We start from the raw sequence: 25,546 nt of genomic DNA on the forward strand, positions 1-25,546 counted from the left end.
TCAGTCTGCATTTTACCTGGCCGGTCCGCAGTCTGCGTTTTACACTCACCGCAATTTGAGCAAAAGTTAGCGCAGCACTGATACAGGGACCACGGCGAGGGTGGGGCTGGTAGGGCTATAGCCTTGCCACTTTTTTGCTTGCGTTGGCTTTTTAGGGCTCTAGATGACATGGTGATGGATAACCTATGAATTTTACCACTTGAAAGTAACAACAGCGGAACAGTGACCCCTGATGCTTGTTTCATCTTGGCCAGATTTTGTAGCCTTGCCACTTCAAAATTGCCTCTACGATCCTGGTGGCGGTGTCCCTTCATAAAGGGCAACTTCTTCGTCCCGTTTTTTTTTTTTTTTTTTTGCAAATTTGGGTGAGGTGCTGTGTAAACATGGGTATCAATCAGCCTATCCTACGCAGCAGGCGAAAATAAGAGAGTGTCGCATGACTAGCCGAGATGAAAGCGAGTCGCCTCTACGAACAGTATTTTTAGTCTAAAGAATTTTCTTAATTTCTTAATTAACTTTAAAACTGATCATGAAAAATGGCAATCTTACTAATTTCGTCTCGCGCTTTCCATTTCTGAAATTGATTTTGATCAAAGGATATTATTTCATGATTGTAAAAGCCACCTGTTTAATGGCAGTCTTATCCGAACTCGGGATCGACAGGTCTAGGTTTAAGCCATGTCCGGGGTCCTTGTGTTGTGTCTTGAGCAAGACACTACCCTGACAGCGTTTCTCTCCATTCAGGTACAGATGGCGGCTACAGGTCAGTTATATTCAGTGGGTAATCACGCGATGGACGTGCACGGCATCCAGGCTTATTCAAAGTCTTTCTATGCTGCTGAACTCGGACGGCACCGCAACGGTGTCTCTGATCGGGGACACTTAGCCGAGCAGACTGAACCTTTTACCCTGTGAGCCAGGAAGGTAACGACTGTGTCGAGCCAAGTAGACCATACAGGTCCACAAAGCCGGAGCCTATCCCAGTCTCCGTAGCATTAAGCGACCGGTTTTATTTCTACTCCGCCCCTGTATAAGATTACTAGTCCATCCCAGGCCCGCGTGCCCCCCAGCATGAAATTCGCCGGTTCCAATTCATAGACCAAGGCGAAGAGAGACACTGTAAGAGTAAAGTGCCTTGCTTAGGAACACAACGCGATGACACATTTACATTTATTTACATTACATTTTAGGCGTTCGTTTGCTCCTCGCAACAAGCTTCTGTCTCCTTTACTTCGCTATTCGTTTTTTTTACGCTGCGCACCAACTAACTGAACACCTCGAAGAGGCTATATTTTTTATCAGGATAAAAAGGTAGTCTACATGTGAGCTAAGTGGCCCATCAGGCCGGCGCTTTTCTCCGGTTTCTGTAGGATGAAGCAACTAGGAGTATTTCTACTCCCGTCTGGAAGAGATGCTAGTCCATCGTAGGGTTACCCCCAGGATACAATTCGCCGGTACCCGTTTATACACCTGGGTGGAGAGAGGCAGTGTGAGAGCAAGAACACAACACAATGTCCCCGGCCAGGGCTCGAACCCGGACCGCTTGATCCGGAGACGAGCGCACTAAGAGCCCACTAACGGTGAGTTCACCGTGCCTCCACATATTTCCATGGTATAGTAAAATATGAAAAACACGAGTGTGTGTACGAAGAAAATACAAGTGTTGCATGAGTGGTATCTATTGAAGTTTGTTTTCTTTTGAGATAGAACGACAAAAGTAGGAAATATGTATTTCGCTACAGCTGCGGGGTGATGTGGGAGAATCGCCAAGATGTTGTTTCAGTTGATGATGCGGAAATCGAGTCTTTGGCCTTCCCAGTAGTTAAAACACTCAACAGTTTCTGGATGGAAATCTTTCCAAGCCAAAAGATATCGTAATATGTGCAAAACATTCCAATACCCTGCATGGTCCTAAGAAAACTCAGACGAAATACAGTCGCTTTAATTTCTCGGCTCACGTTTTTTGTCGCGAATTTAGAGCACAAAGACCCTCGGAATCAGAACTAGCATCTGAACAAAATGAAACAATGTTTAGACAACACAAAAGTCGCTTTAATTTCTCGGCTCACGTTTTTTGTCGCGAATTTAGAGCACGAAGACCCTCGGAAACAAAATTAGCATCTGAACAAAATGAAACAATGTTTAGACATCACAAAAATCCCAATGGCCATGCAGAGGAAATTTATCAGTTTTTCTTTATCAGTGTCGCACCGTTTTGGAAAGAACTGTGCGCAATTTCCATTCTGTTATAACCTAGAACAAAGACAGCTTAGGACCTATTAATGCCAGAATCAAGTCGCTTTGTCGCTTCCCTGCCAATGGGGGTGTTCTTTTATTGACCGCTGACAGGCCGTGATCTCAAAAGGTTTCACTTGGTGCGTGTATGCGACAGCTTTTTTTCCAGTAAACAATACATGCTGATCGAAAATTAATTTGGCGTATTAAGGCAGAGTGCTCATTCGTTATACAGCTAATGTTATCATCAAACAAGTGTCATCTACTGCTCATATCGACAACAAATCTACTCAGTTGTACCCGACACTGGACCACTTACCGCGTAACTGCACATTCATAATTATCCCGTTTAGGTACGTTTTAAGCACGTTTTGGGCACGATTTTAATCGCGGCAATTTCCGACTTTGCATTGCTGAAAAATTAATGTGTCCACCAGAAAAAAATCTTATCAAGAAAGATTTGAAAAGGCAAAGACAAGCAAAACTTAAAGGGCAACCTCTTCGTCCGTTTTATTTCTTTTTTTGGCCAAGTTGAGTTACAGCTGTCTAAACAGGGTATCAGTGAACCTATCCGACGCAGGACGAGGAAATAAAACGTTTCGCGGACTGGCCTTGAGGAGAGAATTCACCTCTACCGGTGCTTTGAAGAACGCTATGCAAATACGTTTAACCACATTTTTCAAATCAATATTCTTTATTTGTTAAACTGCAAAACCGACAAAAAAATTTCCATTGGGACATCAATGGTCTCAAACATGGCAGTCTTGGCTAAATTCGTTACGCGGTTTCTATTTCTGAAATCCATTTCGTCCCAAGGATATTATTTCATTATTTAAAAGCCATCTGCGTGACAATCATATGCGAATCCTTCTCAGGAACAACTGGGAACGAATCCGATTAATCCAAGAAACACCTGCCAACCAACCAACTAACAAAAGCCGAAAGACAATGATCGCATACAGTCCAAAAGTGAATTGAAATTATTTACGTTTTCTTTCCTGTTGATATTTTATAGATTGAGGTTTTCAGCCATGAAAAACGATCGTGAAACATCGTGGTTGGCTTCCGATGTCTCCGGAAACAATTCATCACATTTACATGACAGCGCCCCACAACTGAATCGGATCTACGTATTCACCCCAGTTAATGCCACTTTTAAATGGGCCACTTGTGCGTTTTTTTCCACTATTGATTGCCTGGGATTCTTCGGCAATTGTCTGCCACTTTACTTCTTTGGAAAAAGCCAAAATGAAATCCAATTCAAAGAATGCATGTATGAAGCATGTCTCTGTCAGACATACTTTCTTGTGCAGTTTCGCTTCCTCTGATTTGTATCCAGATTTTATTCGATGTGTTCCAAAGCGGTTGGCCGTGCAAGCTGGTTCGATACGTCAACTTCATATTTCCTGCCATTACAGTCAATAACCTGGGCGTCATAAGTCTCGAAAAGTACTTATCAACTAATGTAAATCCACTTACGTTCAGTGCCGGCACAGTGCAAAAAATGATAATATTTGCCAGGGTTTTCGGATTATTTCTCATGTTGTTTCTCGCAGCTGCATATGACGGCATAAGAGTGGTTCTTAATGACACCCATTCACTGTCGTCTGCAAGAACGACCAGAATTGTTACCCATTTAAAATAATACTCGTGGTTTTTCCAGTACAGTATCTTCTCCCGGGTATATTTATAACTTACATCAACATCTGCTTGATGAAAACTGTGTGGGTCAGAGGAAGCAGGAGCGTTGGAAATGGTCCGCTGAACAATGCCTTCAAGGCTAAGATGAGGTCAGTCAGGGTTAGAGGAATTTCTCTTCTTATTGCCATTACCTTCACCTTTATCATCAGTTATTTTTTTTCCTCGGTTATGTGATAGCGAGCACTCTGATAGCTCAAAAAAACCGAGACTTTTCAACTGATTTTATAATTCGCTCTGCCAGTGGAAGTATTGCATATCTCAACTGTGTAACGGATGTCATAATTTACTTGGTTCAAATGAAAGACTTTCGCGAATTTCTAAGGAAACGTTTGCCCAGAAGTGGCGATGGACACAGCCATATAATCATGTATGGAGAAACACATTTGCTCATGCGGGCAAGGCTATGTACAGAACTGGAAAAACGGACAGACCTCGCCCAACACTTTGAAAAGAATACTGTGTAGCGATCTCTATCCACGCGTAATTTTTGAATGACAGTCTTGTTAAGCTCCTTTTGAGGTTATAAATTTATGCAACATGAGTAAATTAAAAAGCCTGCATACAAACCAAGTGGCTCATCACGCCGGAGTTTATCTCGGTTTCTGTAACATGCGAGCGACTGGGAGTATTTCTATAATCCTCCCTGGATGGGATGCTAGTCCCTCGCAGAGTTACCCCCACCATTAAGTTCGCCGGTACCCATTTAAACACCTAGGCGTACAGAGGTACTGTGGCAGTAAAGTATCGTGCCCAAGAACACAACACAATGTCCCCGGCCAGGTCTTGAACCCGAACCACTCGATTCAGGGAATAGCACACTAACCATGATGTCACCACGCCTCCCAACTAGAGTAAAATAATGAGTAGTTATAAGGAAGTGGATAGAGTGAAAAAGTAGCTTGTTTGTGTCTTGTTTTGACTATCATCAGTCCTAGCTCTCCTCTGAGAGAATAGGGCCATAGGTTTTGACTGTAGAAGACATTTAATAAGTTCCCTTCACCTTCGACAAGGATGAAGACGCGATGAACTAATGGCATATTGGACTCGGGATCAACAGGTCCAGATTTAAGCCATGTGTCCGGGTTCATTGTGCTAAGTCTTGAGCAAGGCACTTGACATCGTTTCTCTCCATCCACGTGTATAAATGGTAGGTATAGGTCAATTAAAACAAGGCCGGGGTAGCCATATGATAAACTAGTATCACATCCAGGTAGGTGTTAGGTGTAGCTGTATTCTCAGTCGCCCTATGCTACTGATCGAGGAGAAAAGCAACGGTATCTATGAGAGACTTGGTCTAGCAGACTTTACCTTTTACCCTGTGGGCTAATAACTCTGCGGCGCCGATTTCCCTAACACTAAGCGATCAAGAGTATTTCTAATCCTCCCCCTGAATTAATGAGATGTTAGTTCATCGCAGGGTTACCCCCAGTATGAATAAAAATTCGCCAGAGTCCATTCATGTACCTGGTTGGAGACAGGCAATGTGAGAGTTAAAGTGTCTCACCCAAGAACACAAAGCAATAGCAAACATTTAAATTTTCCTCTTTTATCTACAATTGATGCTTTAGTTTTTGCACATTTAAAAATGAGCCATGGCAAGTGCTAATGTTCATGTTATTCACGATGAACTTATCATGCTAGACCTGGATAAACATTTTAAAACTTGACACTAACAAGGTGCTTGAACACGACCCCAGGAAATACTGATGTCTCGACTGGTCAAAACTCCAAAATATTTATCCCATTCCCAATTTTGACATTCTTTTTTCCCATTCCCAGTGACTTAAATCTCAGGGCAAAATTCAGGCCAATGCCAGTTCCCATTCCACCCCATTCAGGACCCTCTATCTTCGTTGCTCCCAACATTTTGCTATGCACGTGTGGATCCTTTTATGCAGACCAGTATTCCATATAAGGAACCGTTGTTTGATTGACGGAATAGTCTATTGCAAAGAGTGTTTTGATTTCGAAGGTCGCGTAGCAGTGAAAACAGTGTTTAATGCTACCTGACTCGAATCAAACATGTTAGTTGCGGAAGGATCATGGCTTCTCTTTGGAAAATGAATGAATTAATAAATGAATGAAGTCTTCATTGAAAAAAGTCAGACTCAGCTGAGGCGAGACTTGACAATCGTAATCTATAAATATAAATTTAAAAAGACATCTGTTCATTAACGTGTTTTTTTTTCCTCTCAGTTCTTATCTGAGAGAGGTAATGCTCCTTTTTTACGAGTGATAGCGTAGCTAGAATGAGTTATAGCAGTTACTTGGGGAAGAAATAATGAACAAGATTAGACCTGACTTAACGGGGTTTAGCATGCATAATGTATAAGCCTACAAAAATCGACGACGGGAACTGGGTAGGACCCTGAAGTTGCTGGGGCCTTGGTCCCAACAAGCTATTAATCTAGCGCTGGTAAGTGGTGTAATGGCCAGTAAATTATTGGACCACAAACAAAACAACACAGTTACAGGACAAGAGAGATCGACCGTACCTAAAATATTTTATTACATTTATATTTGAATCTGAAAGATAAATGTACGAGTCCCTGATTACTTATAGCATACCATGTGCGATGGCGTTTTCTTTGATTGAATTTTTTTCCCGTTTTATCAAACAAATCGAGTAAAGAAATAAAACATTTGCTGGACAGGCTGTCCCGTTACAGGTCTTTGGTGTGCTTGTAATAATTTGAAGACTTGTCATTTGGCGGCTACTGATGAAATTTTAGAAGCATTCTTCTCATCAAGAGATGACAGTTGCAAAACGGGACGCAACAGTTTTAGCGAGTTCCGCAAATAGTCAGCACTTGTTGACGAATCGAGATACAATGTCGTTATCAGAGAACTGACCGAGTCCGGATTGTCTGAATCGTCAGCCGCGGTGTTCAAACAGCCCGCAAAGTGCGTCGCCATTACGGAAATCTCCTCCAAAACCGCGTCTGTCATTTTCCGCACGCACTGCGCACGCACCAGGGACGACGTTTCCGCGGCTTGCTCCGCCTGGTGAAGCAAAAGTTCCGTAAACTTGTGAAATAGTTCCACAGTTCGGGCTGTGAGCTCCGCCATACTTGAAACGGCTGTGGTATAAATGTCGACTCCGTCCTTGCTCCCTGGTGTATCGTCCTGTTCTTGAACACATGCTGCTGTCCATTCCCTTGCTTTTTCCTGAGACGTGACGATCTTGTCTGCTGTAAGCGGCAGATTGAGCGACTTGACGTTCTCTACAACTTCGGATTTGAAGTCTAGTCCTTCCACTTCGTCATCCGTGTCGTTTTCGTCGATGTGAAAAACTTCCTCCACAGCGCGTAGAAGAGGCTTAACTCCACTGAGTTCGTCTTCTGTCAAATCGATAATGCAGGACTCCAGCTGATAACAAAAGGGAAACAAACGCGATTTTGAGATCAGTAAGGCCAAATCTGCATTCCAACCTAGTGAACGGTTTCCGTAACATGTATCCACTAGGCGTATTCCTACATCCGCCTCCCCCCTGGTGGGATACTTGTCCATCTCAGCGCTCCCCAAACATTCTTATTCACCGGTAGCCTAGCGTGGAGAGGTACATGTATGGACCACTTCAAAGAAAACAGTACCGGAACCCATTCATATACACGGCTAGCGAGAGTTGCAGGGAGATTTAAGTGTTTTCCAAGAACAAGACACACTGCCCTTGGATTTAAGCGCAAAAAAAAAAAAAAAAAAAAACATTGGGTCAACGTGCCTTCAAAAATGATTCCAACAAATTACTTTCAAACTCGCGAAACGTGGCAACATGTCTTGAAATCCCTAGAAACAACGCACAAAATCCATGACTTTGCTGCAGGCTTAGTAAACGCAAGTCACTCTCCGAGCATACCCTATCGAGATACTCGAGAACCAACCTGAAAAATTTTATGAAATTTAACAAGGCAGTTTTATAGTGCCTGATTTGTTGTCGCGTGGTTACGACTTCTCACAACCATTCCATTTTGATCCAGTCAGAAACACGGACTTCAGTACAGCTACGTCATCAGTCTATAATTTTTCGGGTCGAGGTCCGTGCTCTCCATTTAATGTGATTGTTATACTTTGTAAGGGACGCGTGAAATGCGAGTAAGGCTAAAACCTGGTCCACTGCCAGAGAACCGTTTGGTTCTTAGTAAATTTGGAGGTCAAACTGTTTTGCTGACAGAATAAAAGTGAGAGAATCACAACCAAATAGCCTGCTTTGTTTTCTTTTATACATGTAGACTAACTAAATGTTTGGGTTACCAACACATCCTATGGCAACACCTGTCACATATAAAGGAATCTCTACAGACCTTGGCTTCACTATCACGTGAGAGCATCTCCAGTGCTTCTAAATGAGAGAGTCCTTGGAACTTGTCAAACTCGCTAAACAGGTCTATAGTTGCTTTGGTCCCCTCAGGTGCAACTGTAGCTTTTTGTTCCGATACTTCCTTGGCCTCCTTTAAAACCTGACCACAAAAATTGTTTCATTTTAGTACCCTCAAACTCGAGTTGATAACACTACTGTTCATGAACAACAACGATTGCTGATCTCTTGAATATCGCAGCTCTTTTTAGTTGGGGAAACAAGGGCTGTGTTTTGCGGAGCTGGAATAGGACGTGCGATCAAGGCTTTTCTTAAAGTTTTTAGACCATATCCTGACTGCAGGCTCAGTCTAGTCTCAGATGCGTTGACTGATATTTCTTGATAGGTACATAATAGACAAGTAATGCGTACAAACGCCTATGTAGGTTGTACCCTTAACCTGCATTTCACCCCCATGTGCATGGAATTTATACTTGATACTTGACTATAGATGGATGTTGGAATAATGACATGAGCTATCTGAAGTAGACTTTCTACAACAACAACTATTTCACTGTTACATGTATTTTCTTAGGCAACTCTAGTTAAGTTGACCATGCAGAGCCATAGCCAGAATGAGGCAAACCAAGGCACTTGCCTCAGTCATTTTTTGTCTTTTCATTTTCATTTTACCATTTTGTTGAAGGGGGAAAGTAAAGTACTGGTAAATACTTAGGAAGAGAATTTAACCATGGACTTTGCCTTAGTCCTAATTTTTTTTCTGGCTACAGCCCTGCCATGGCTTCTTGACAATTTGTTCACAGAAAATTATACTCAAGCTTTTAAATATAATAGTTTATCATACTATAACAACAAGGCAACTAAGAATTTTACAGCATGAGTAGTTATGCCAGGTTAACATCTTGAGTGTAGGTGGTTAAACCAGGATAACGAGCAGCGACCCCTTACTAGCTCACTTTGCTCACTGGCTTGCCCTCTTGCATGTCGAAAACGCTGCCTATGCAAGAAGAACTAAACATGAAACCTGCTCATAGGCATTGTTACTGGTAACAAATACTTAATTTACAGGAAATGAGATCTTATGTAACAAAACATCTATATAATATTACACTGCAGAATATAATATTTAGTGAGTGAATGCCATATTAATTGGATTTACCTGTGAAAGACTTGGCCCTTTTCCTGCAAGTTTTTCCCTCTTTTGTCTCAACCCAGGATCCCCTTCAGCTAGGACATTCATTGTCTTTTTGCCAATGAACTCCAAGGCATCTAGCCCACCTGACATCAGCTCTTTGCCAGTACTCTGTACCACACTGGTCAAGCTTGACACACCAAACCCAGAGAAAAATGACTCACCAGCTGCTGAAAGGTAAAAAGGAGCATTTAAACACGTTGCACATTTAAGTTTAAAGAAAGGAAATGTCTGTGGAGTAAATTTGTACAATGAAACCTGTATTAAGCGGACACCCTTAGGACCCTCACTAGTTTAAGCTTAATACAGGATGTCTACTCTAAACAGGTTCTAATATATTGAGCAATAATAGTTAATTATAAACAGGTTCTAATATATTGTGCAATAATAGTTAATTATTAACCCTTTTGTAACTCAGCGTAATACAGTGCAAGATCAAAGACTGCTCATAGCACAATGTCCAGTCAGTCAATGCATCAATCTGGAATAATCTACTTAGCTTACAAACGACATTGCTGAACAATGTTAAAAGAGTTTGAGCTGAGCTTTCAGAAGTAAAAAGCCCTTGAAGTGTTATCGGCTTATTGCAGGTTTTGTGCAACAAAATGGCTTAATATTGGTGTCTGCATCCCGTTGAATGCAGCTTTATTTTACAGTAAATTTAGGAAGAAAATTTTGGGACTCAAGCTGGTGTCCACTTAATAGAGGGTGTCCGCTTAATATGGGGTCCGCTTAATACAGGTTTCACTGAATTCAAATCATCAGCTTGCCTAAAAATAGCTTTATAATCTCACTATTTGAAATTGCTAATGTACACAAGGGGCCTTGAAGATCCAGCTTCATCATGGAAATTTTAATTATTTTCTATGTGTCTGGCCATTTTAAAACATGTCCATGTAACTTTTTCTTCTGGTTGATTTCATCATTTTTGTTTTACTGTTAGTGTACATCAAAAACTGGTGTGATCAGTAATCTGTTCAAACCCAGTATACAGCATATTTCCATCACTGTTGTGTTCGGTGAGCTGAAGTGAAGCAGTTAATGTATTTAAAAATGCTACCAAGAACAAAAACTTTATTCTGGATACACCACTCAAGGGAAAATCTACTCAATTCAATGGATAAAAAAACATCTAGCAGTTAAAACAATATTAGGTCATCACATGCAATAATTTTCATTAAAGAAGATAAAATTAAATGTTTACTTGCATTAAATAAATTACAAAAATAACATTTTTTATAGCATAAACACCACTGTGATGAATTGCTAGATGAGCTTTCACATGAAAACATTATATCTTCACATGTGAAAATAAAATGGTATCTTCACAAGTAAAACATCACCATTGCCATGGTTACATGATGAATCATACCTTTCAGTGCAAAGGTGAAATGGTTTAGTATTTAATTGGTTTTTATATAATAAATAGGACATTACATGGCCACTTGGAGATACAAAATTTCTCTTATTGTGTTGAAAAATATTTCCCTCGTTTGCTGCACTCACTCATGAAATATTTTTCAACACTCAAAGAGAAATTTTGTTCCTCCACATGGCCATGTAGTATTCTCTGTGTATTTAACTTGTAGTGCATTTAAGCATGCATACAAATCAGTGACCCACAGACCTTCATTTTCATTTTCATTTTTGCTTTCACTTGTGTCTTCTGCAGATGCCTCTTGGGTTTTTGCCTCTTGGGTTTTTGCCTCTTGGGTTTTTGCCTCTTGGGTTTTTGCTTCTGCTCTTTTCTCTTGCACTAGCTTTTCTTCTGCTTTTACTTTACGTGCAATCTCTTCTGGGTCAGGAACACCTAGTGATGTCTCTACTGTCTCAATAACAGAGGACAGTCCTGATGTCACAGAAGCTGTCGCATGGGAGAGCATTGAGGTCCAACCTCCCCATCCCCACCCTCCACCAGAACTTGAGGACTCTTGAGCTGGCTTCTCTGCTGAGCTGCAAAGAGAGAAGAACAACGTAATCAGAATAGTAAATAATTAGGGCTGTCAATTTAGCGCTGTAACCTGTAACACCTGTTATGACCGAGTAAGTCTGATGGGCCCATCATGCTATGGGTGAACGTGCCTGTAGTTGATACAATTCACTCAAAAGGTAACAAGTTTGTTTTGGATGTGAAGATCAAGACTACAGTTGATTCAAAACTCAATGACATCTCTGATAAGTTAAAGCTGTTGGGTATTCAGTCTTTCAATTAACATGCAAACTAATATGGTGGAAAGATAGTTAAAGCTCTAAAGGAAGTGTTTTGCTGGCTGGCATAAGTAAAGCACTTCTTTGGTCGCCGGCAATTTTGAAGTTGACAGTGAGAGTCATCTGCCAGGGTGAATTCAAGCAGCTGATTTTTTAAGTTATTGGCTGAAACCATACAGTGAATTTTCGAAATCAGCGCCTGTGACGTCATCTAGCTGCAGATTATACAATGATCATGTCAAGGACACTCAAGGTCATGGGTAATCATGTCACATATGACCGCGATGCATGATTTCTAAGGGTAATTATGTCAAGTTCGTGTGCTTTGTGTTGCTTGCCGCCAGTGAAGAAGCAAAAACATGACGTCCATTTTTTTTTTTCGTTCAATGTATAATAAAACAATTATTATTAGATTCGCATTTTGTGATATCCAGAATAATCAAGGTATCGGTTTCGGCTTCAGCTGATAACCCCTGCCTCAACCTTAATTATTCTGGATATCACAAAAACCTCATCCAATAATAACAATCTTGTAAAGGGGAAATTTGCTCTGAAGAACTTAAGATGGAAATGTCAGCTTTACAAATTTGCTTCTGCAGTTAAGGTTACTGTGTACCTTAAGAGGAGTCTTGTGTCTAAGTGGTGTAGTGTGTCCGGTTTAAACTGTAGATACCTAAACCCCTATTTCAGATTAAAGCCTAGAGCTGGCTATCAAATTACAGTGAGAATTTTGAAATTAAATTAATTGTCAATTTTTTCACAACCTCTAAATGCTGACCCTGCCAAAAGATCTGGGCCACTCAGCTCAAATGCTGGCTTGACATTTAGGCCTGGTTCATATGTTGCATTTCTGCCATGTCGCACTTGTGTTGCACTTAATTCAGAATTTATACTCTCGGGTATGTGGGTCAGTGGAAAATGTTTTAAACGTAGTGTATTCAATATGGTGGATGAAGATACTGAGCGATGAGGGATTTTTCGAAAAATTGTCTGCCAATGGAACGAGATGGAGAAAGCTGACAATGCATCAGTATGTGTTTCAATATTTTCAGTTTGCATTGGGACAAGAATGGCCAAGATTCTTCTTTTTCTTTGGTGGGAACACATTTATGCATGCTCAGTACATTAACATGATGTATGTATGAGACTTGACATGGCAGAAATTTGACATTTGAATCAGTGTCACATTTCTGTCAAATAATGCAACAAGACCAGTCAAATGTGCTGCAGATTGGTGGCAGCTGATTCAGACATCGAATTTCTGTCAAATTTAATTCGCTAAATCGAATTCCACATGGCAGAAATGCGACGTATGAGCCGGGCCTAAGCGAAAAGCTAAATGCACCCCCCCCCCCCCCCCCAACCCTAACCCCAAACAAACTGTGCAGATACCCATGCACCAAAACATTACCTGTCAGGCTTGTCCTCGACTTTAACATCAGAAGATGATCCTGAAATATCCTTCAGCTGATCATTAGCTGAATTTTCAGACGCTTCCTTTTGTCCATCGTCATTGCTCTCTCCTATAAGCTTATTTTCCTTAGCTACCAGTTCATCCTCGTTTTCTGGGGATTGTTCCTCTGCAGCACTCACTTCAGTATCGCCATTGTCTTCCTCAATTCGTTTAGTCTCTATTTCATCCTCACATACCTTCGTCGTAATATTTAGCTGATCAGTGTCTTCTTGTGTTTCACTCTCTGGCAAAGGCGAGTGCTCGCTTATAATGGAGGGATCTTTCTCTACTGCAGGGTTTTCTACCTCGTGTTCATTCTCACTCTCTACTGTATCACTATCCATTTTTGTATTTTGATTCCTTTCTGCTGCAGTTCCAGTTTTTATTTCCTGTCCTGAAGCAACCTGACTTGTTGGCGACGCATCATTCTTGCCAACCAGTTCTTTCAACGTGGAATTTGCAGATCTAATGTCAGCTGACGTGGCGGATGTCGGCTTCACACTTTTAGAGGCTTCTTCTCCTTCATCCGCGCTCTCGAAAGCTTCTTCTTCGTCGCTGCTTCCTCCTTCTGTAGCTTTGTTTCTTGAAACCTTATCCATGTAAACATCCACAAACACCGCGAGAGCCAAATTACAAAAATTCTCCCATGAAAGTACAGCACTGTTTACACCGAGTACACCAGTTTGTTGAGCAGTGTGAGACTGAAAAGACTGGGTCCCAATGTTGTTCACCTCACAAGGATAATCCCGCGCACCCGCAACGGAATAGCCTGTCCCGAGGGAGTTCCCTGAAATTTTCGTGGTTCCCAGGTGTTGTTGAAAATTTGTGATCATCGAAAAGCGGACGATGTAGCAAGAAAACACTTTCTGCTTGAAGTTGCGTCCATTGAAATTAAATTGAAGCACGGATGTTTTTGACTAAAAGTCTCTAGGTGTGCGTGAGTCCTTTGGCTGACCTCCCTTAGCCTGTCGCAGACGCAACCAACCGTGCGTTATTACGCGTAACGAAACTTTCCGTCTGTGACGCAGGCTAACCGCCCCCCGCCCCTCCCTGGTAAATTGGCTCTGACTGTCCAGAAGGAATTTTAGTGCAAAAACTGAACTCCTATGGATCCACGGGATAGGTTCAGCCCGATAACAGGAAAAGATGAAGCCAGTAAATGAAAAGTTTGTCTTGAAAGGTTCGTATAAGACGCTAGAGCAAGAGTGATTAAACAGATTAAACGGAATCACCCAATCGGTTCCAGAAGCCTTTTGACCCGTCTCCCCGAAGTATCTGGTGATGAGAATTTTAATATCCTGTCTAGAATTGTGAGTTTTGGCAGAGTGTAATTACTTCTTTGTATGAAGACAAAATTAATTATTTAAAAAGTTGACCTTGAATTATGCTGTAAAGATCATGCAGCGGCAGAAACGGCTGACAGGATCAAATCGTTCAGATTCGATTCAGATTTGCGGGAAGCTAAGAAAGTAAATATTCCGAGATCATGAACATACTCGATCTATCAAAACCATTAAAAACACCGGAGAGAAAAGAAAAGCAATTTCCTGACAACTTTGAAAACAATTAAGCAACAGTTAACTACGAGAAACCTTTTCAAAGTAAATGTTACAATGCAAATGGACGATTTATAAAGTTTACATACTTTGCTTCATTAGTGCCCTCAAATAAACTCACCACTGATTAATAGAAATTATATGCCGCTTAAGCTTGTTATTGACTAGTTAATAAGCGCATTATTTATTTCCTCATCAAAGAACTCACCGGCAGCAGATCATTTCAAGTCATGCCATCTTTTTATTATTTATATATGTCATTGCGGTATCTTTATCAGTCAAAGGATCGAAGATAATCAAAAACTATCATCCATGAATGCTTGATGCGAAAAAAAATACTGAGGTTTGGTTTATGCAAATAGCCTGATATTAAAATTTGCGGAGGGCTGTGAAGAGATGTGATTTTTTTTACTGCAGTGAAAGATTCTTATTTGGACGAAGGCAAAGTGAAGTCTGAGAAATGAATCTGCTCCAGTGTAAGTAACAATGATTATTTTATATCAAAATTTACATATGGCAGGAGTTTTAGTGATATCTTGGAATTAACGGCAGGGTTTAATTTTAAAGTGTAAAACCAGTTCGCCATATGGCGAAATTCACACTCCACGGTGTTCATCCTGTATTTAGGAAAAGGCTGAAATCACTGTAATGATTATATCTTTCTGGAAACAAATGAGTTTTTGTAATATTTTGTAGTTTTGTAACGTTGTTGGCTTTGTCGTTAGCATTGCTTTAGTAAAAGTGTCAAATTATAACGAATAGCAAAATACATTTCCAAATTTTAGACGATGCACTTAGGCAAATCAATTTGAACTCGGCAATGTTGAAAATTACCCCAAAATTAAACTATTACTGCGGACTATTAATTATTTCAAAATTGGATTTCAAAAGGATTAAATGTAGGTTTTGTCGAAAAACGTACAGGAAAAAATGTGAAAACATTTTATGAAAATTATCATTTTGAATTGCATACCAATAAAATTATCACCTGGTGGACGTCAAACATAACATGCGATTTTCTCGAAGAAGTTGTTTCTCTTTCCCCGAATTAAACAGATTTGTTTTTTTTAAAGGTTCAGAGAGGAGTGCAGCTGATTAATAGATGACCGGTGTAAGACAAAAATTGGGAATGGAGCGAAAAAATTCATTCGAAAAAATTTCGAATTACTGATTAGCTATCGTTTCATGAATCTTTCCGCAGAATATTCAAAGCTGTGAAGATATGTACAGGGATTCCTTTGAAAATCAAAAAATTACATCAACGCCCTTACAGCTTCACAAGGCAATTAAGTAGTTATTGTTCACAAACAGTTATTACCTATTTTGCTGTAGGCATTTTGCATAAACAGCTGTTTTGAGGAGCAGCAAACGGCGTAAACGACGGTAAGCATTTATCAATTTTGTAACGATAAAATGGCAAGTAATGTTACGTCTGTTAAATAGAACCCGACCAGACGACCTCTCAAGGTGTCGCATAGACGGTGAAACAAGCTCTGTCGGACTACTGAGCTGGTAAGGGGGGAGAAGGTGTCAATGCCCAATGATGGAATCCCTACAATTTGATAAGGCCTATCCTGAAACCAAGCACCAAACCACAATTTATCGATTTTTAGATTTTTTTTCATTTTCGAATAATTTTTGAAGCACCGTTTGTTTGTGACATATTTTGGCCCGCCCTATTCCTGAGAGCTAATGCTTGATGGACTTTTGTCAGCGAGTGCTGACACAAAATTATTACCAATTAAGTATGTTTTTTAGCTAAAGTTGACGACACTTGCTCATTATGAGTGGTTAAAAATTCTTATTGTAGAGTGAAAATATTTCTCGCTTTCCTCTGTTCAAAGTGATACATTAGGTAACCATGACACCTCTTATATTATGCTCATAATGTTTTGAGTGCGCATGCGCAATGACTCCTATAATACACTTTTTGTCGGCACCACAAGTAACAGCATTAGAGTGCATACACGTCATTTGGGGACTTGTTCTAAAGCAGCTTAAAGTCCGGGGGGACTGCCATATGAAAAGACCCGGGGTGCTCCTCGGAAATTTTGAAAAAAAAAACCTCAAGAGGTACCAAGATCCTGTTTTGTGGGCGTGGCTTGAAATTTTTTTCACTCTTGAGAGGTACCAATTCTAAAACAACACATTATCTCCTATCGTAATATTTCGGCTCAATACCCTCAAAGGAACGCAAACAACAAGCAAAAATAGACAAAGGTAGAGGAGATGTAGAGCCAACCACTGTTGAACCAACACAAAATTGTCATGCGTCGAAAGTTAAACATTTCTTCAATTTCTTTTCAGCTAAAAGCAGGAAACATTCCAGACAGTCATGCAGACCTCGTTCGATAAAGCATGGAAGTATTCACTGTTCATGAAGAACCCGAAAGAGCGCGCAGGAATCTTTTCACGCCTCTTCTTTTCCTGGATGAACAGTTTAATGAATATCGGCAGCAGACGAGTTCTGGAACACAGCGACTTGTACCCGCTCCTTGATGAAGACAAATCGAAAGGCCTGACAGAGAAACTCGAGCAAACCTGGCACGAGGAAATACGAAACTCGCACATCAAAGGACGAAAGGCGCGGTTGTCCAGAGCGATGATGAAAGTTCTACCGTGGAGTGATTACGCGCTAGCGAGCCTTTCTCTTTTTATCGGCGTTGCTTGTAACATTTTACAGCCTCTGTTTCTTGGCCTTTTGTTATCCGTACTGTTGCATTCTGGGACTGTGCGACAAGACCGCTGGCTGTTTACTTACGCTGGCGGGCTCTGCTGCAGTGCGTTGTTTCGAGTGCTGGCCATGAATCAGTATCAAAGCAAGGTGGATTATATGGGAATGCGCTGGAGGGCGGCAGCTATTGGTGTCGTTTATAAAAAGGTAACGATAAAAAATGAAAATATAGTAAAAAGATGAGCTATACAAGACTTCCTAGTCGTCCCCTATCCTTCCTCATTTTCCCCCTCCCCCATCTCCCACCGCGTAACATGGCGGTCTAACATGGCGGTCGCAAGGTTGTAACGCTAATTCGCCCCAATAAGACGCCTGCACTGCAGGCTAATAATCTCTATGAAAACGTTTTAGCAAATCCCAACTTCGTTTCCATGACCCTTTCCGTCAAAACATCCACGCACAGTTGGTTAGTTTTGCCATGTTTTCTAAGTCTCTATGTTCTGTCTTCTAGATTTTTAAGTTACGTCTTAAAGACCTCACGCGAGTCCAGCCTGGCCATGTTATTGCTTTGGTTACCCATGATGCCCAGCGTCTTGATCAAATCTTCCAGAAAGTGGGCTTCATTCTGCAAGGGCTCGTAGAGCTTGTTACTGTGACGGCCCTGATCTGGCGCCTTATTGGGTTCCAGGCGGTGTCTGGGATCATTTTCCTGATCTTTCTGCTGGCCTATTACATCGGTATGTGGGATGTTTGCATGAAGCTGCGACTGCGCATTGCGCGCTGGACCGAGCGGAGAATGGGAATGATGAGGCATATCGTGAGCGGAATCCGCACCATTAAGATGAACACGTGGGAATGGCCTTACAAGAACAAAGTGCAAGAAATACGGAGGTACGAATAGCGTAATAAACTACAATATTATCAACTAAAGCTACAATTCATAAAAAAAGGATTTCCACTGCACTTTTCATTTACATCGAGAAAATGAACTCCTCCAACAGCCGCCGAGTATCCCATGTCAGCAGGCAACCGTCCATAGAACTTAAAGATTTGACAAAAACATAAACTTACATTTTCTAACGAGTCCTTTCTGTTTAGTGACGCATGTTTACAGTTTGTGTACAGGTACGAATCTTAAATTAGCCCTGCATATTCTTCACAAAACAAGGCATTTATTTTATGGTGCTTTTTTTTTTCATTGTATTAAAAAAATTGAAAGGGTCGTTGATAAGTAACTGACGAGTTCAACAGACTTTACAAGAAAAGAAATATTGTTTAAAGTAATAAGGGGCTTTTCTCGGTGTTGACATAGCTTCACCTAGAAAGAGTTAAGCAAAAGATTTAAGCAAACGCTTGACTGCGTCTCGGGTTTGTATAACTCTCGACAATTCTGCTAACTACCCCGGCCTTGCCTATAGATGAGGCTATCTAAATATGATAAAGTCCTCTATTACCTAAATAGAGAGCGTTACGTCATCTCAGAGCTCATAACTTAATTAACATCTGGTGCCTTACAGGAAGGAGCTGCAGTATGTTCGGCAAAAGAGTGCCATTCTTTCAACGTTCGCGACCTTCCTTCACACGAGCTCCATTGTGGCGTGTTTCATATCTTTGACAACCCTGATCATCACAGGAGTCGAACTGAACACGTATAATATTTTCATGGTGCTGGCGTTCATTCGGACAATCCGTCTTTCCGCCTCTTCAAAGTTTGCCGCTGGCGTTAACTTCATCGGTGCCGTAACAGGCTCACTCGCTAGGATACAAACATTTTTGGAACTTGAAGAATCTGTTCAATCTGAAGACACATACAGCAGGAAAAGAACGCGCTCTAAGATACGATCTTTCTTAGATTTGACCGACGCCGAAATGTCGCAGTACCTTTCCGCCGAAGACTTGACGAAGATTTGTAACGACATCAAAGTCGGGAAAAGCGTTCCGCAATACGAGCCCGCACTCATCAGACATCATTCTCTCGATATCCCGGATAACCCTTCCAATGATATCCACGTGACCTTCGAGAACGTGTCCTGTCACTGGGGAGGCGGAAATAAGTCGGTCGCCCTGAGAAACCTTACATTCAGGGCGGCCACCAAAGAACTGACGTTGATCAACGGTCCCGCGGGATGTGGGAAATCCTCCCTGCTGGCGGCTATCCTTGGAGAGGTCCCTCCAACAGAAGGTTACATCTCTTGCGTAGGAAAGATCACGTACGTGCCTCAAATACCATGGATTTTCTCGAACACGCTCCGGGAGAACATTTTGTTTGGCAAACAGTACAACCCGTTCAGGTACCAAGCCATCGTGAACGCTTGCAACTTACAAAAGGACATCGACAAGCTTTCCGACGGCGATCTCACAGTCGTGGGAAATAACGGCTACGGATTAACTGAAGATCAAAAGGCTCGTGTAGGCATCGCGAGAGCGGCTTACTCCGACGCCGATATCTATCTCCTGGACGATCCCTTCTGTGCTGTTGATGCTAGAGTCGCTGAGCAGGTGTTTGGGAAATGCATATGCGGTCTTCTCTCAAAGCGAATCCGGATCCTTGTGAGCCGGCAGTTACAATACGTTGAGAGGGCGGACCAAATCCTGACCATGCGTGCCGGCACCATTATTAATGAAGTAACATCACAGGTCATGGGATACAGGTCCGTGAAGCTTCATTCTCCCGGCGAATCGCGTGAACGTGAAAGAAAATGTCCCAGTAACAAGACGGTGGAGTTTGCCATTGAGGAGGAAATCCAGGAAAAGTACCGCACTCGCACGAACCTGTTTGAAGAAGAGGAGATGATGGGACCCGTGTCATGTACTGTTCTTTGGCAGTACCTCAGGACAGGTGCATGTCTTCCGTTCATTATTGTGTTCGCACTGTTTGCCTTCGTTGTTCAAGGTAAGTAAGCGACAGCGCAGACTGATAATAAATAATTGGCTTCCTTCTTATTTTGTTACGCTCATTCATTTCCTGGTATGCCTACAGTTTCAGCCTTTTTTTTTTACACAATAATATATCACGTGATCAATAGACCATATTCGTGTTCCCGGTATTGGACTGGAACTAGCTTGCAGTGGAGGCCCACGAGGGGGAATAAGAGATTGACATCATTTTCAATTGAAACGACTCCCAGCATTAGGCCCGGTTGCAAGCTACTGTTTCAGTCCGATACTAAGAATACGAATATGGTCTATTGACGGGAAAGGTCTGTTTCCTTCAACACAATTATTACACATAAAACTTCGAACGGATCTTTACCCCAAACTGTAAGCAGGTAGTTTGAATTACATACTTTCTACTGGAACTTCAAATAAATTTTTTATAAATATGATACGCTGTGCCAGGCGCTTGAAAAGTGATTACTAACAGGAGAACAAGGGGGAAGCACGTTCCTATTAATAAACATTAGCCTTGCAACGTGTAATTGGGCTAAAATGTATTGTATCCTCCCGGCAAACACATTACACAGTGACGCCAGTCGATAAAGATTACGGTTTTGGAGTAAGCAAGGTTCATGAATCCGCTCTTGCCTAAAGCTGATACGAGTGGACAAATGAAATTGATACGTAAGGTCGCGCAAGTTCAAACTGGCAGTTCTCCTACATCAACAATTGAGCCACTGAATTCTCAGAAAGAGCACTAAAAGAAATTTTAGGTCTTGACCATGGAGCTAAAACGATCACCTTTCTTTATTCTCTTATAGGAGCTATTCTTATCCCAGACATATGGCTTTTACACATGAGCGAGTCTGCCATTCTGCTGGCCCTGGATCAGACAACCTGGTACATTTATGCTGCCATGGTAGGCGGAGTCTTCATGCTGTCTATCATGCGCGCGTCTTTTTTCTTTGCCACAACTCTGCGCTCGTCCGAGCGCCTTCATCAGAATATGGTGGTCTCCGTTCTTCAAGCCCCCCTCTCTTTCTTCGATACCAATCCGTTGACCAGCATTTTGAATCGCTTCTCGAAAGACATAGGATGTATGGACGAGCTGCTTCCGAGTGTGTTCTTAGGTGCCATTCAGATGACGTTATTTGCTATCGCAGCGTTCCTCCTCCCCGTGGTCTTCAATCCGTGCGTGCTCTTGATTGGGTTACCGCTGTTCGTTTTGTTTCTCATCTTGTGGGGCTACTCCCTCAAGACCGCGCGCCAAGTCAGGAAACTGGAGATCAGTTGTCGAAAACCGGTGATTTCTCATTTTTCAGAGACGCTGACGGGACTGGTGACTATCAGGACACACAGCATGCAGAAAACATTTACAGAGGAATTCTATGGGTTTGCAATTTAGATTTCAGTTTTAATTACCTAAGATAGATCAACACGGAGCACAAAATGCAAAACGTAGGCTCGAAATACAACTGTTACAAAAGATCTAAAGACGGGAAAACATTCGCCCGATCGCGGGCTACTCGCGAGGCTCGTGCGAGATCTTCCTCCTAATCTACACGTTGTGCATCCATATTTTGAGAGAAAAATGAACTTTTTTATAGTCCATGTTAGCATAATTCTACTATGGCTAACGTTCTATCCTGATTGCCGTTCTCTTATTGGCTACATTAACTTATATTCTGTTTAAAATAGTGAGTAGTCTAGTAATGTGTGATTGTTAACAAAATGGCCAGCGATTCTTTGCGGTTTGGAAGTGTCTGTGAAGAGGATTTAGACAGAAGTTTCGCATAACTAGTAGATTTATACTAAAAAAATTAAATTATTTGCTCTCGATTCCATTCGCGATGGTTGAAATAGCTGTTACGTAAGTTGGTTTGGTGATCTTGAGACTAAGGTATTATTTACCATTTCTGATTCGCCTTTGGACTTGAACTAAATTGCCAGATTTCTTAGTGTTCCTTAATTTCTTTATAGGGGTCCGTAAAACTTACTGGCAATAGGCCAATTTCGATATATTAAAATTCAGCCTAACACAATAGACCTCAGCACGAGGCTCTGGGGAATAAACCCCACAAACTCTGTAGTTATTCCCCAAAGCCTCGTACTGGGGTCTATTGTTTTAGGCTGAATTTTAATATATCGAAATTGGTCTATTCTGTTTGTGCTTTAGTTGCCAGGACTCTCACAGTCAAGGATGGTGCACAAACACTTCATGTTGGAGCTGGGTCGGGTTCCGCCTCGACATAGTATGCGTGTTGTTTATGATATCAGTGGCTGCCGGGGCATTTTATGTAAAGTTAGATGCTGGTAAGTTTAAATTTAAGTCGCCGAGAAAAGTGTTAAAATGCATCGTTTATCTACCCTTCTCAAACTCATTAATAATTCATAAGGTCAACTACCAACCACAAGATGTATACCACATAACGTGCATGTGTTTGGATACCCAATGAAAAACAGTATACCACTCTCCAGTGAGAGTGGTATATACCACTAAAATATGCACAATGACAACTTGCACAAAATCAATGAATATTTATTACTCAGAAGTAAGCTTTTACAATGTGTCTCCTTTTGTTTTCAAAGTCACACCCACTCGCGTTGCTTCTTTCATTTCTGCATCCAAAACACGCCGAAATGTCACAAACCTAAGAAAGCGAAAGAAAAAAAAGTAGTATTAAAAACAATGCACACAAGTAGTTTACGCGGACCAAATTTTATCCCCAAAAAATGTAACTTACCTTCGGTCGGACATGTCCAAAGGGTTCAATGCAGCACTTCCATTTACATCAGAAAGGTGACGCTTCAGTCCGCAAATAATCGAGTACAACTAACGGGAAGGATAACGTTTCCCAGAAGAATTGTTTACTTCTTGAACGCACTTCGACAGCCAGTAGTTGAGACTGCATGCAGGCATATCTGTAATGGCCGTTTCCAAAGTTTGCACTATTTCTTAAAAGTCTTTCGTGGTAAAAAGACCGCCGGGTTCCAAAGTACAGGACTTCACTAATCGATGCGGTTTCCATTCCTCGAAAACCTTACACGACCATTTGGCTTTATAAGCTGTTGATTTCGGTACTGCTTTATCAACACTTTTCTTCTCATTCTCCACACTTTTCGGCTACCGAAATCTCTCGAACGACTTTCTTGCGATATACATCCTGACTGAACGACAACTTGTAAATGCTGGCAACCCCAGCAACTTTCACATCTCAGAATATATTAAATCGCACCATAAATGCAAATTAATTACGCCGGTAAAAAATATCATTGATATTGAAATTATCGAGGAAGGAATGTTAGACAGCAAACAATTCTAATTGGAAGTCTTTGTTTATTATTTCTTTAAGAGTGATTATGAGAAGTTATTTCCAAAACTCGTGCTTCGTGTTTCATCGGGGTATCCAAACACCTCGAAACAATAAAAGCACTCGGCCTACGGCCTCGTGCTTTCATTTGTTTCTCGGTGTTTGGATACCCCGATGAAACACTCGCTCTCGTTTTGGAAATAGTACATAAAAATGTTGAACGCAACTTTAGATTGTCCTCAAAGTTGTCGACTAAAGTACGTAAAATCTTGTTCTATTTCAGCGTCATTTCGAGCAACAACGCGTGTTTGTTCTCGGCAACATTGCGTGATAGCGTGGCACAACTATCAGCTATGCCATTTCCTGCGTTGTGGCTACCCAGTGTCTACCCAAATAGACAAATACGAGAATTTGTTTATTTTTTCCCGTTCTCCTCCGAGAGTAAAGCACCAAACTCCTTACTTAATTAGACTGTCGTCTACATTTTCACTATGTAATTGACAACATTAGAGCTTGCTTGCCTTATTTTCAATAGAGTGTTGAGTGTAAATAAACTGGATTCAGTTGGTGTTAGAATAAGACTTCAGAGAAAATCAATAAACTAAAGCGGTGTTATAAATTGTCTTCAGCAATCGCCATTCTGTCGCTGATCTATGCCCTACAGTTGTCACATGACATGTCACAAAATGGCGTCAGACGCTGCTTTGAAGTGGAAAACTACATGAGTGCTGTCGATCGTAACCTGGCCTGCTCTGCGATCGACCCGGAGCCTGGGTACGCTATTGAGATTCAGCCGCCTGTACCATGGCCGAAGGATGGAGAAATAAGCTTCGAGAGCATCTCTTTAAGCTACAGTAGGGAAGGATCGAGGGTGCTGAAAGACATCTCCTTTACGGTGTACCCCGGGGAGAGGTTTGGCATTGCGGGGAGACCAGGGGCCGGGAAGTCGTCTATCGCGCATGCACTGTTTCGAATGGCAGAATGTGGTGGCAAAATAATAGTAGATGGCGTCAAAATCAATAACCTTGATCTTCAAGCGAGTAGGCGTGGCATGTCAATCATCACAAAGGAGCCGATACTGTTCATGGGTTCACTGCGCATGAACGTCGACCCGTTTTTAAACCATACAGAGAAGGAAGTCTGGGAAGTCCTTGAGAAGTGCCACCTAAAGTCCTGGGTTGAGAGCCTTCCCAAACAGCTGTACCAGGACCTCGCGGACTGTGGGGCGACATTGGGGCCCAGCGAGCGACAACTCATCTCTTTTGCGCGTGCGTTGCTGCATAAGAGCAAGATCATTGTAATAGATGAGGCGTCCTCCACTGTGGATTACAGAACGGACCGACTCATCCAAGAAGTGATTCGAACCTGGTTTTTGGATAGCACAGTCATCACTATACCTCATCGCCTGAGTACAATCATTGATTACGATCGAGTCATGGTGCTGGACCGGGGAAAGATTGTCGAGCTAGACAAGCCAGAAGTTTTGTTGAAGAAAGATGATGGCTACTTTGCTCATTTATATGGAAATCAGTGTCCTCCTTAATTCTAATTTAAAAATCATTAAAATAGGAACAGTATAAAGTGCTATAATGCAAACTACGAGGATTTAATTCCTATTTACTAAAGTTGTCATCGATAACGTAATTACAGTTGTCATCATGGATACAATATGTGAAAATCAGATGACTTTTCAGGTTATTCAGCTTTCAGTAATTTAAAACTATTTTCTCTGATGCTGAAAACACTACTATTCTTAATCAGATATAATCAATAGCATCAATGAAAGGGTATTATTTTTTGAGTAATAAAACTGTAAACAATATGCGCATGGCTAATGATTCAACAATGTTATACGATAGAAATTATTGAGAAGTAAAGTAAAAAATAGTCGAATAGATTTGACGTCCTCTCTCTGTATAACTATTCACGTGACAAGAGTGAAAACTCTCACTTCTGGCAATTTGCTTGGCTTGAACTTGTAAATATTCTCTGTTCTCACTATCCTCAAATTTGAACATTCAATA

At 41.4% G+C, this 25,546-nt stretch overlaps 2 protein-coding genes and 1 pseudogene across 5 annotated transcripts; 2 read left to right on the forward strand and 1 right to left on the reverse strand.

Moving 5' to 3' along the window:
• Window positions 1–3,502: 3,502 nt before the first annotated feature.
• LOC149104015 (uncharacterized) lies at window positions 3,503–4,400 on the forward strand (annotated as a pseudogene).
• A 2,023-nt stretch (window positions 4,401–6,423) lies between these two features.
• Window positions 6,424–13,974, reverse strand: LOC110066811 (protein FAM114A2-like). 4 transcript variants are annotated; one of them, XM_089273455.1, is made up of 6 exons: window positions 13,063–13,793; window positions 11,150–11,396; window positions 11,071–11,119; window positions 9,411–9,610; window positions 8,238–8,393; window positions 6,424–7,305 (listed from the first exon to the last, which is right to left on the reverse strand). In XM_089273455.1, the coding sequence occupies exons 1-6, from the start codon at window positions 13,701–13,703 to the stop codon at window positions 6,640–6,642; spliced, it is 1,959 nt and encodes a 652-aa protein (XP_089129581.1). In that variant the 5' UTR covers window positions 13,704–13,793; the 3' UTR covers window positions 6,424–6,639. The 4 variants fall into 4 exon arrangements, with proteins under 4 accessions (XP_089129581.1, XP_089129580.1, XP_020629717.2 ...); XM_089273454.1 differs by having other exon boundaries at window positions 9,411–9,613; XM_020774058.2 differs by having other exon boundaries at window positions 9,411–9,613; window positions 11,071–11,396; window positions 13,063–13,974.
• Window positions 13,975–14,942: 968 nt separating this feature from the next.
• LOC110066647 (ATP-binding cassette sub-family C member 4-like) lies at window positions 14,943–25,417 on the forward strand. Its single transcript, XM_089273668.1, has 8 exons — window positions 14,943–15,136; window positions 15,862–16,043; window positions 16,968–17,541; window positions 17,846–18,225; window positions 18,852–20,227; window positions 21,033–21,603; window positions 22,388–22,524; window positions 24,152–25,417. Exons 3-8 carry the CDS (start codon window positions 16,996–16,998, stop codon window positions 25,063–25,065), a joined length of 3,924 nt encoding a protein of 1,307 aa, XP_089129794.1. The 5' UTR covers window positions 14,943–15,136; window positions 15,862–16,043; window positions 16,968–16,995; the 3' UTR covers window positions 25,066–25,417.
• Window positions 25,418–25,546: the final 129 nt, after the last annotated feature.

The sequence above is a fragment of the Orbicella faveolata genome, unplaced genomic scaffold (genome assembly GCF_042242905.1).
Source record: "Orbicella faveolata isolate gen_17 unplaced genomic scaffold, um_ofav_v1 contig_35, whole genome shotgun sequence".
Lineage (NCBI taxonomy): Eukaryota > Metazoa > Cnidaria > Anthozoa > Scleractinia > Merulinidae > Orbicella > Orbicella faveolata.

Excerpts from the sequence above, each read along its gene's own strand:
- LOC110066811 (XM_020774058.2), bottom strand. The coding sequence starts at position 13,937 with ATGATCACAAATTTTCAACAACACCTGGGAACCACGAAAATTTCAGGG. Across the intron at positions 11,397-13,062 it reads GTCGAGGACAAGCCTGACAG|CTCAGCAGAGAAGCCAGCTC; the intron begins GTAATGTTTTGG and ends CTCTCTTTGCAG. Across the intron at positions 9,614-11,070 it reads AAATGAAAATGAAAATGAAG|CAGCTGGTGAGTCATTTTTC; the intron begins GTCTGTGGGTCA and ends TTTACCTTTCAG.
- LOC110066647 (XM_089273668.1), top strand. The coding sequence starts at position 16,996 with ATGCAGACCTCGTTCGATAAAGCATGGAAGTATTCACTGTTCATGAAG. Across the intron at positions 17,542-17,845 it reads TTGGTGTCGTTTATAAAAAG|ATTTTTAAGTTACGTCTTAA; the intron begins GTAACGATAAAA and ends TCTGTCTTCTAG. Across the intron at positions 18,226-18,851 it reads AAAGTGCAAGAAATACGGAG|GAAGGAGCTGCAGTATGTTC; the intron begins GTACGAATAGCG and ends GGTGCCTTACAG.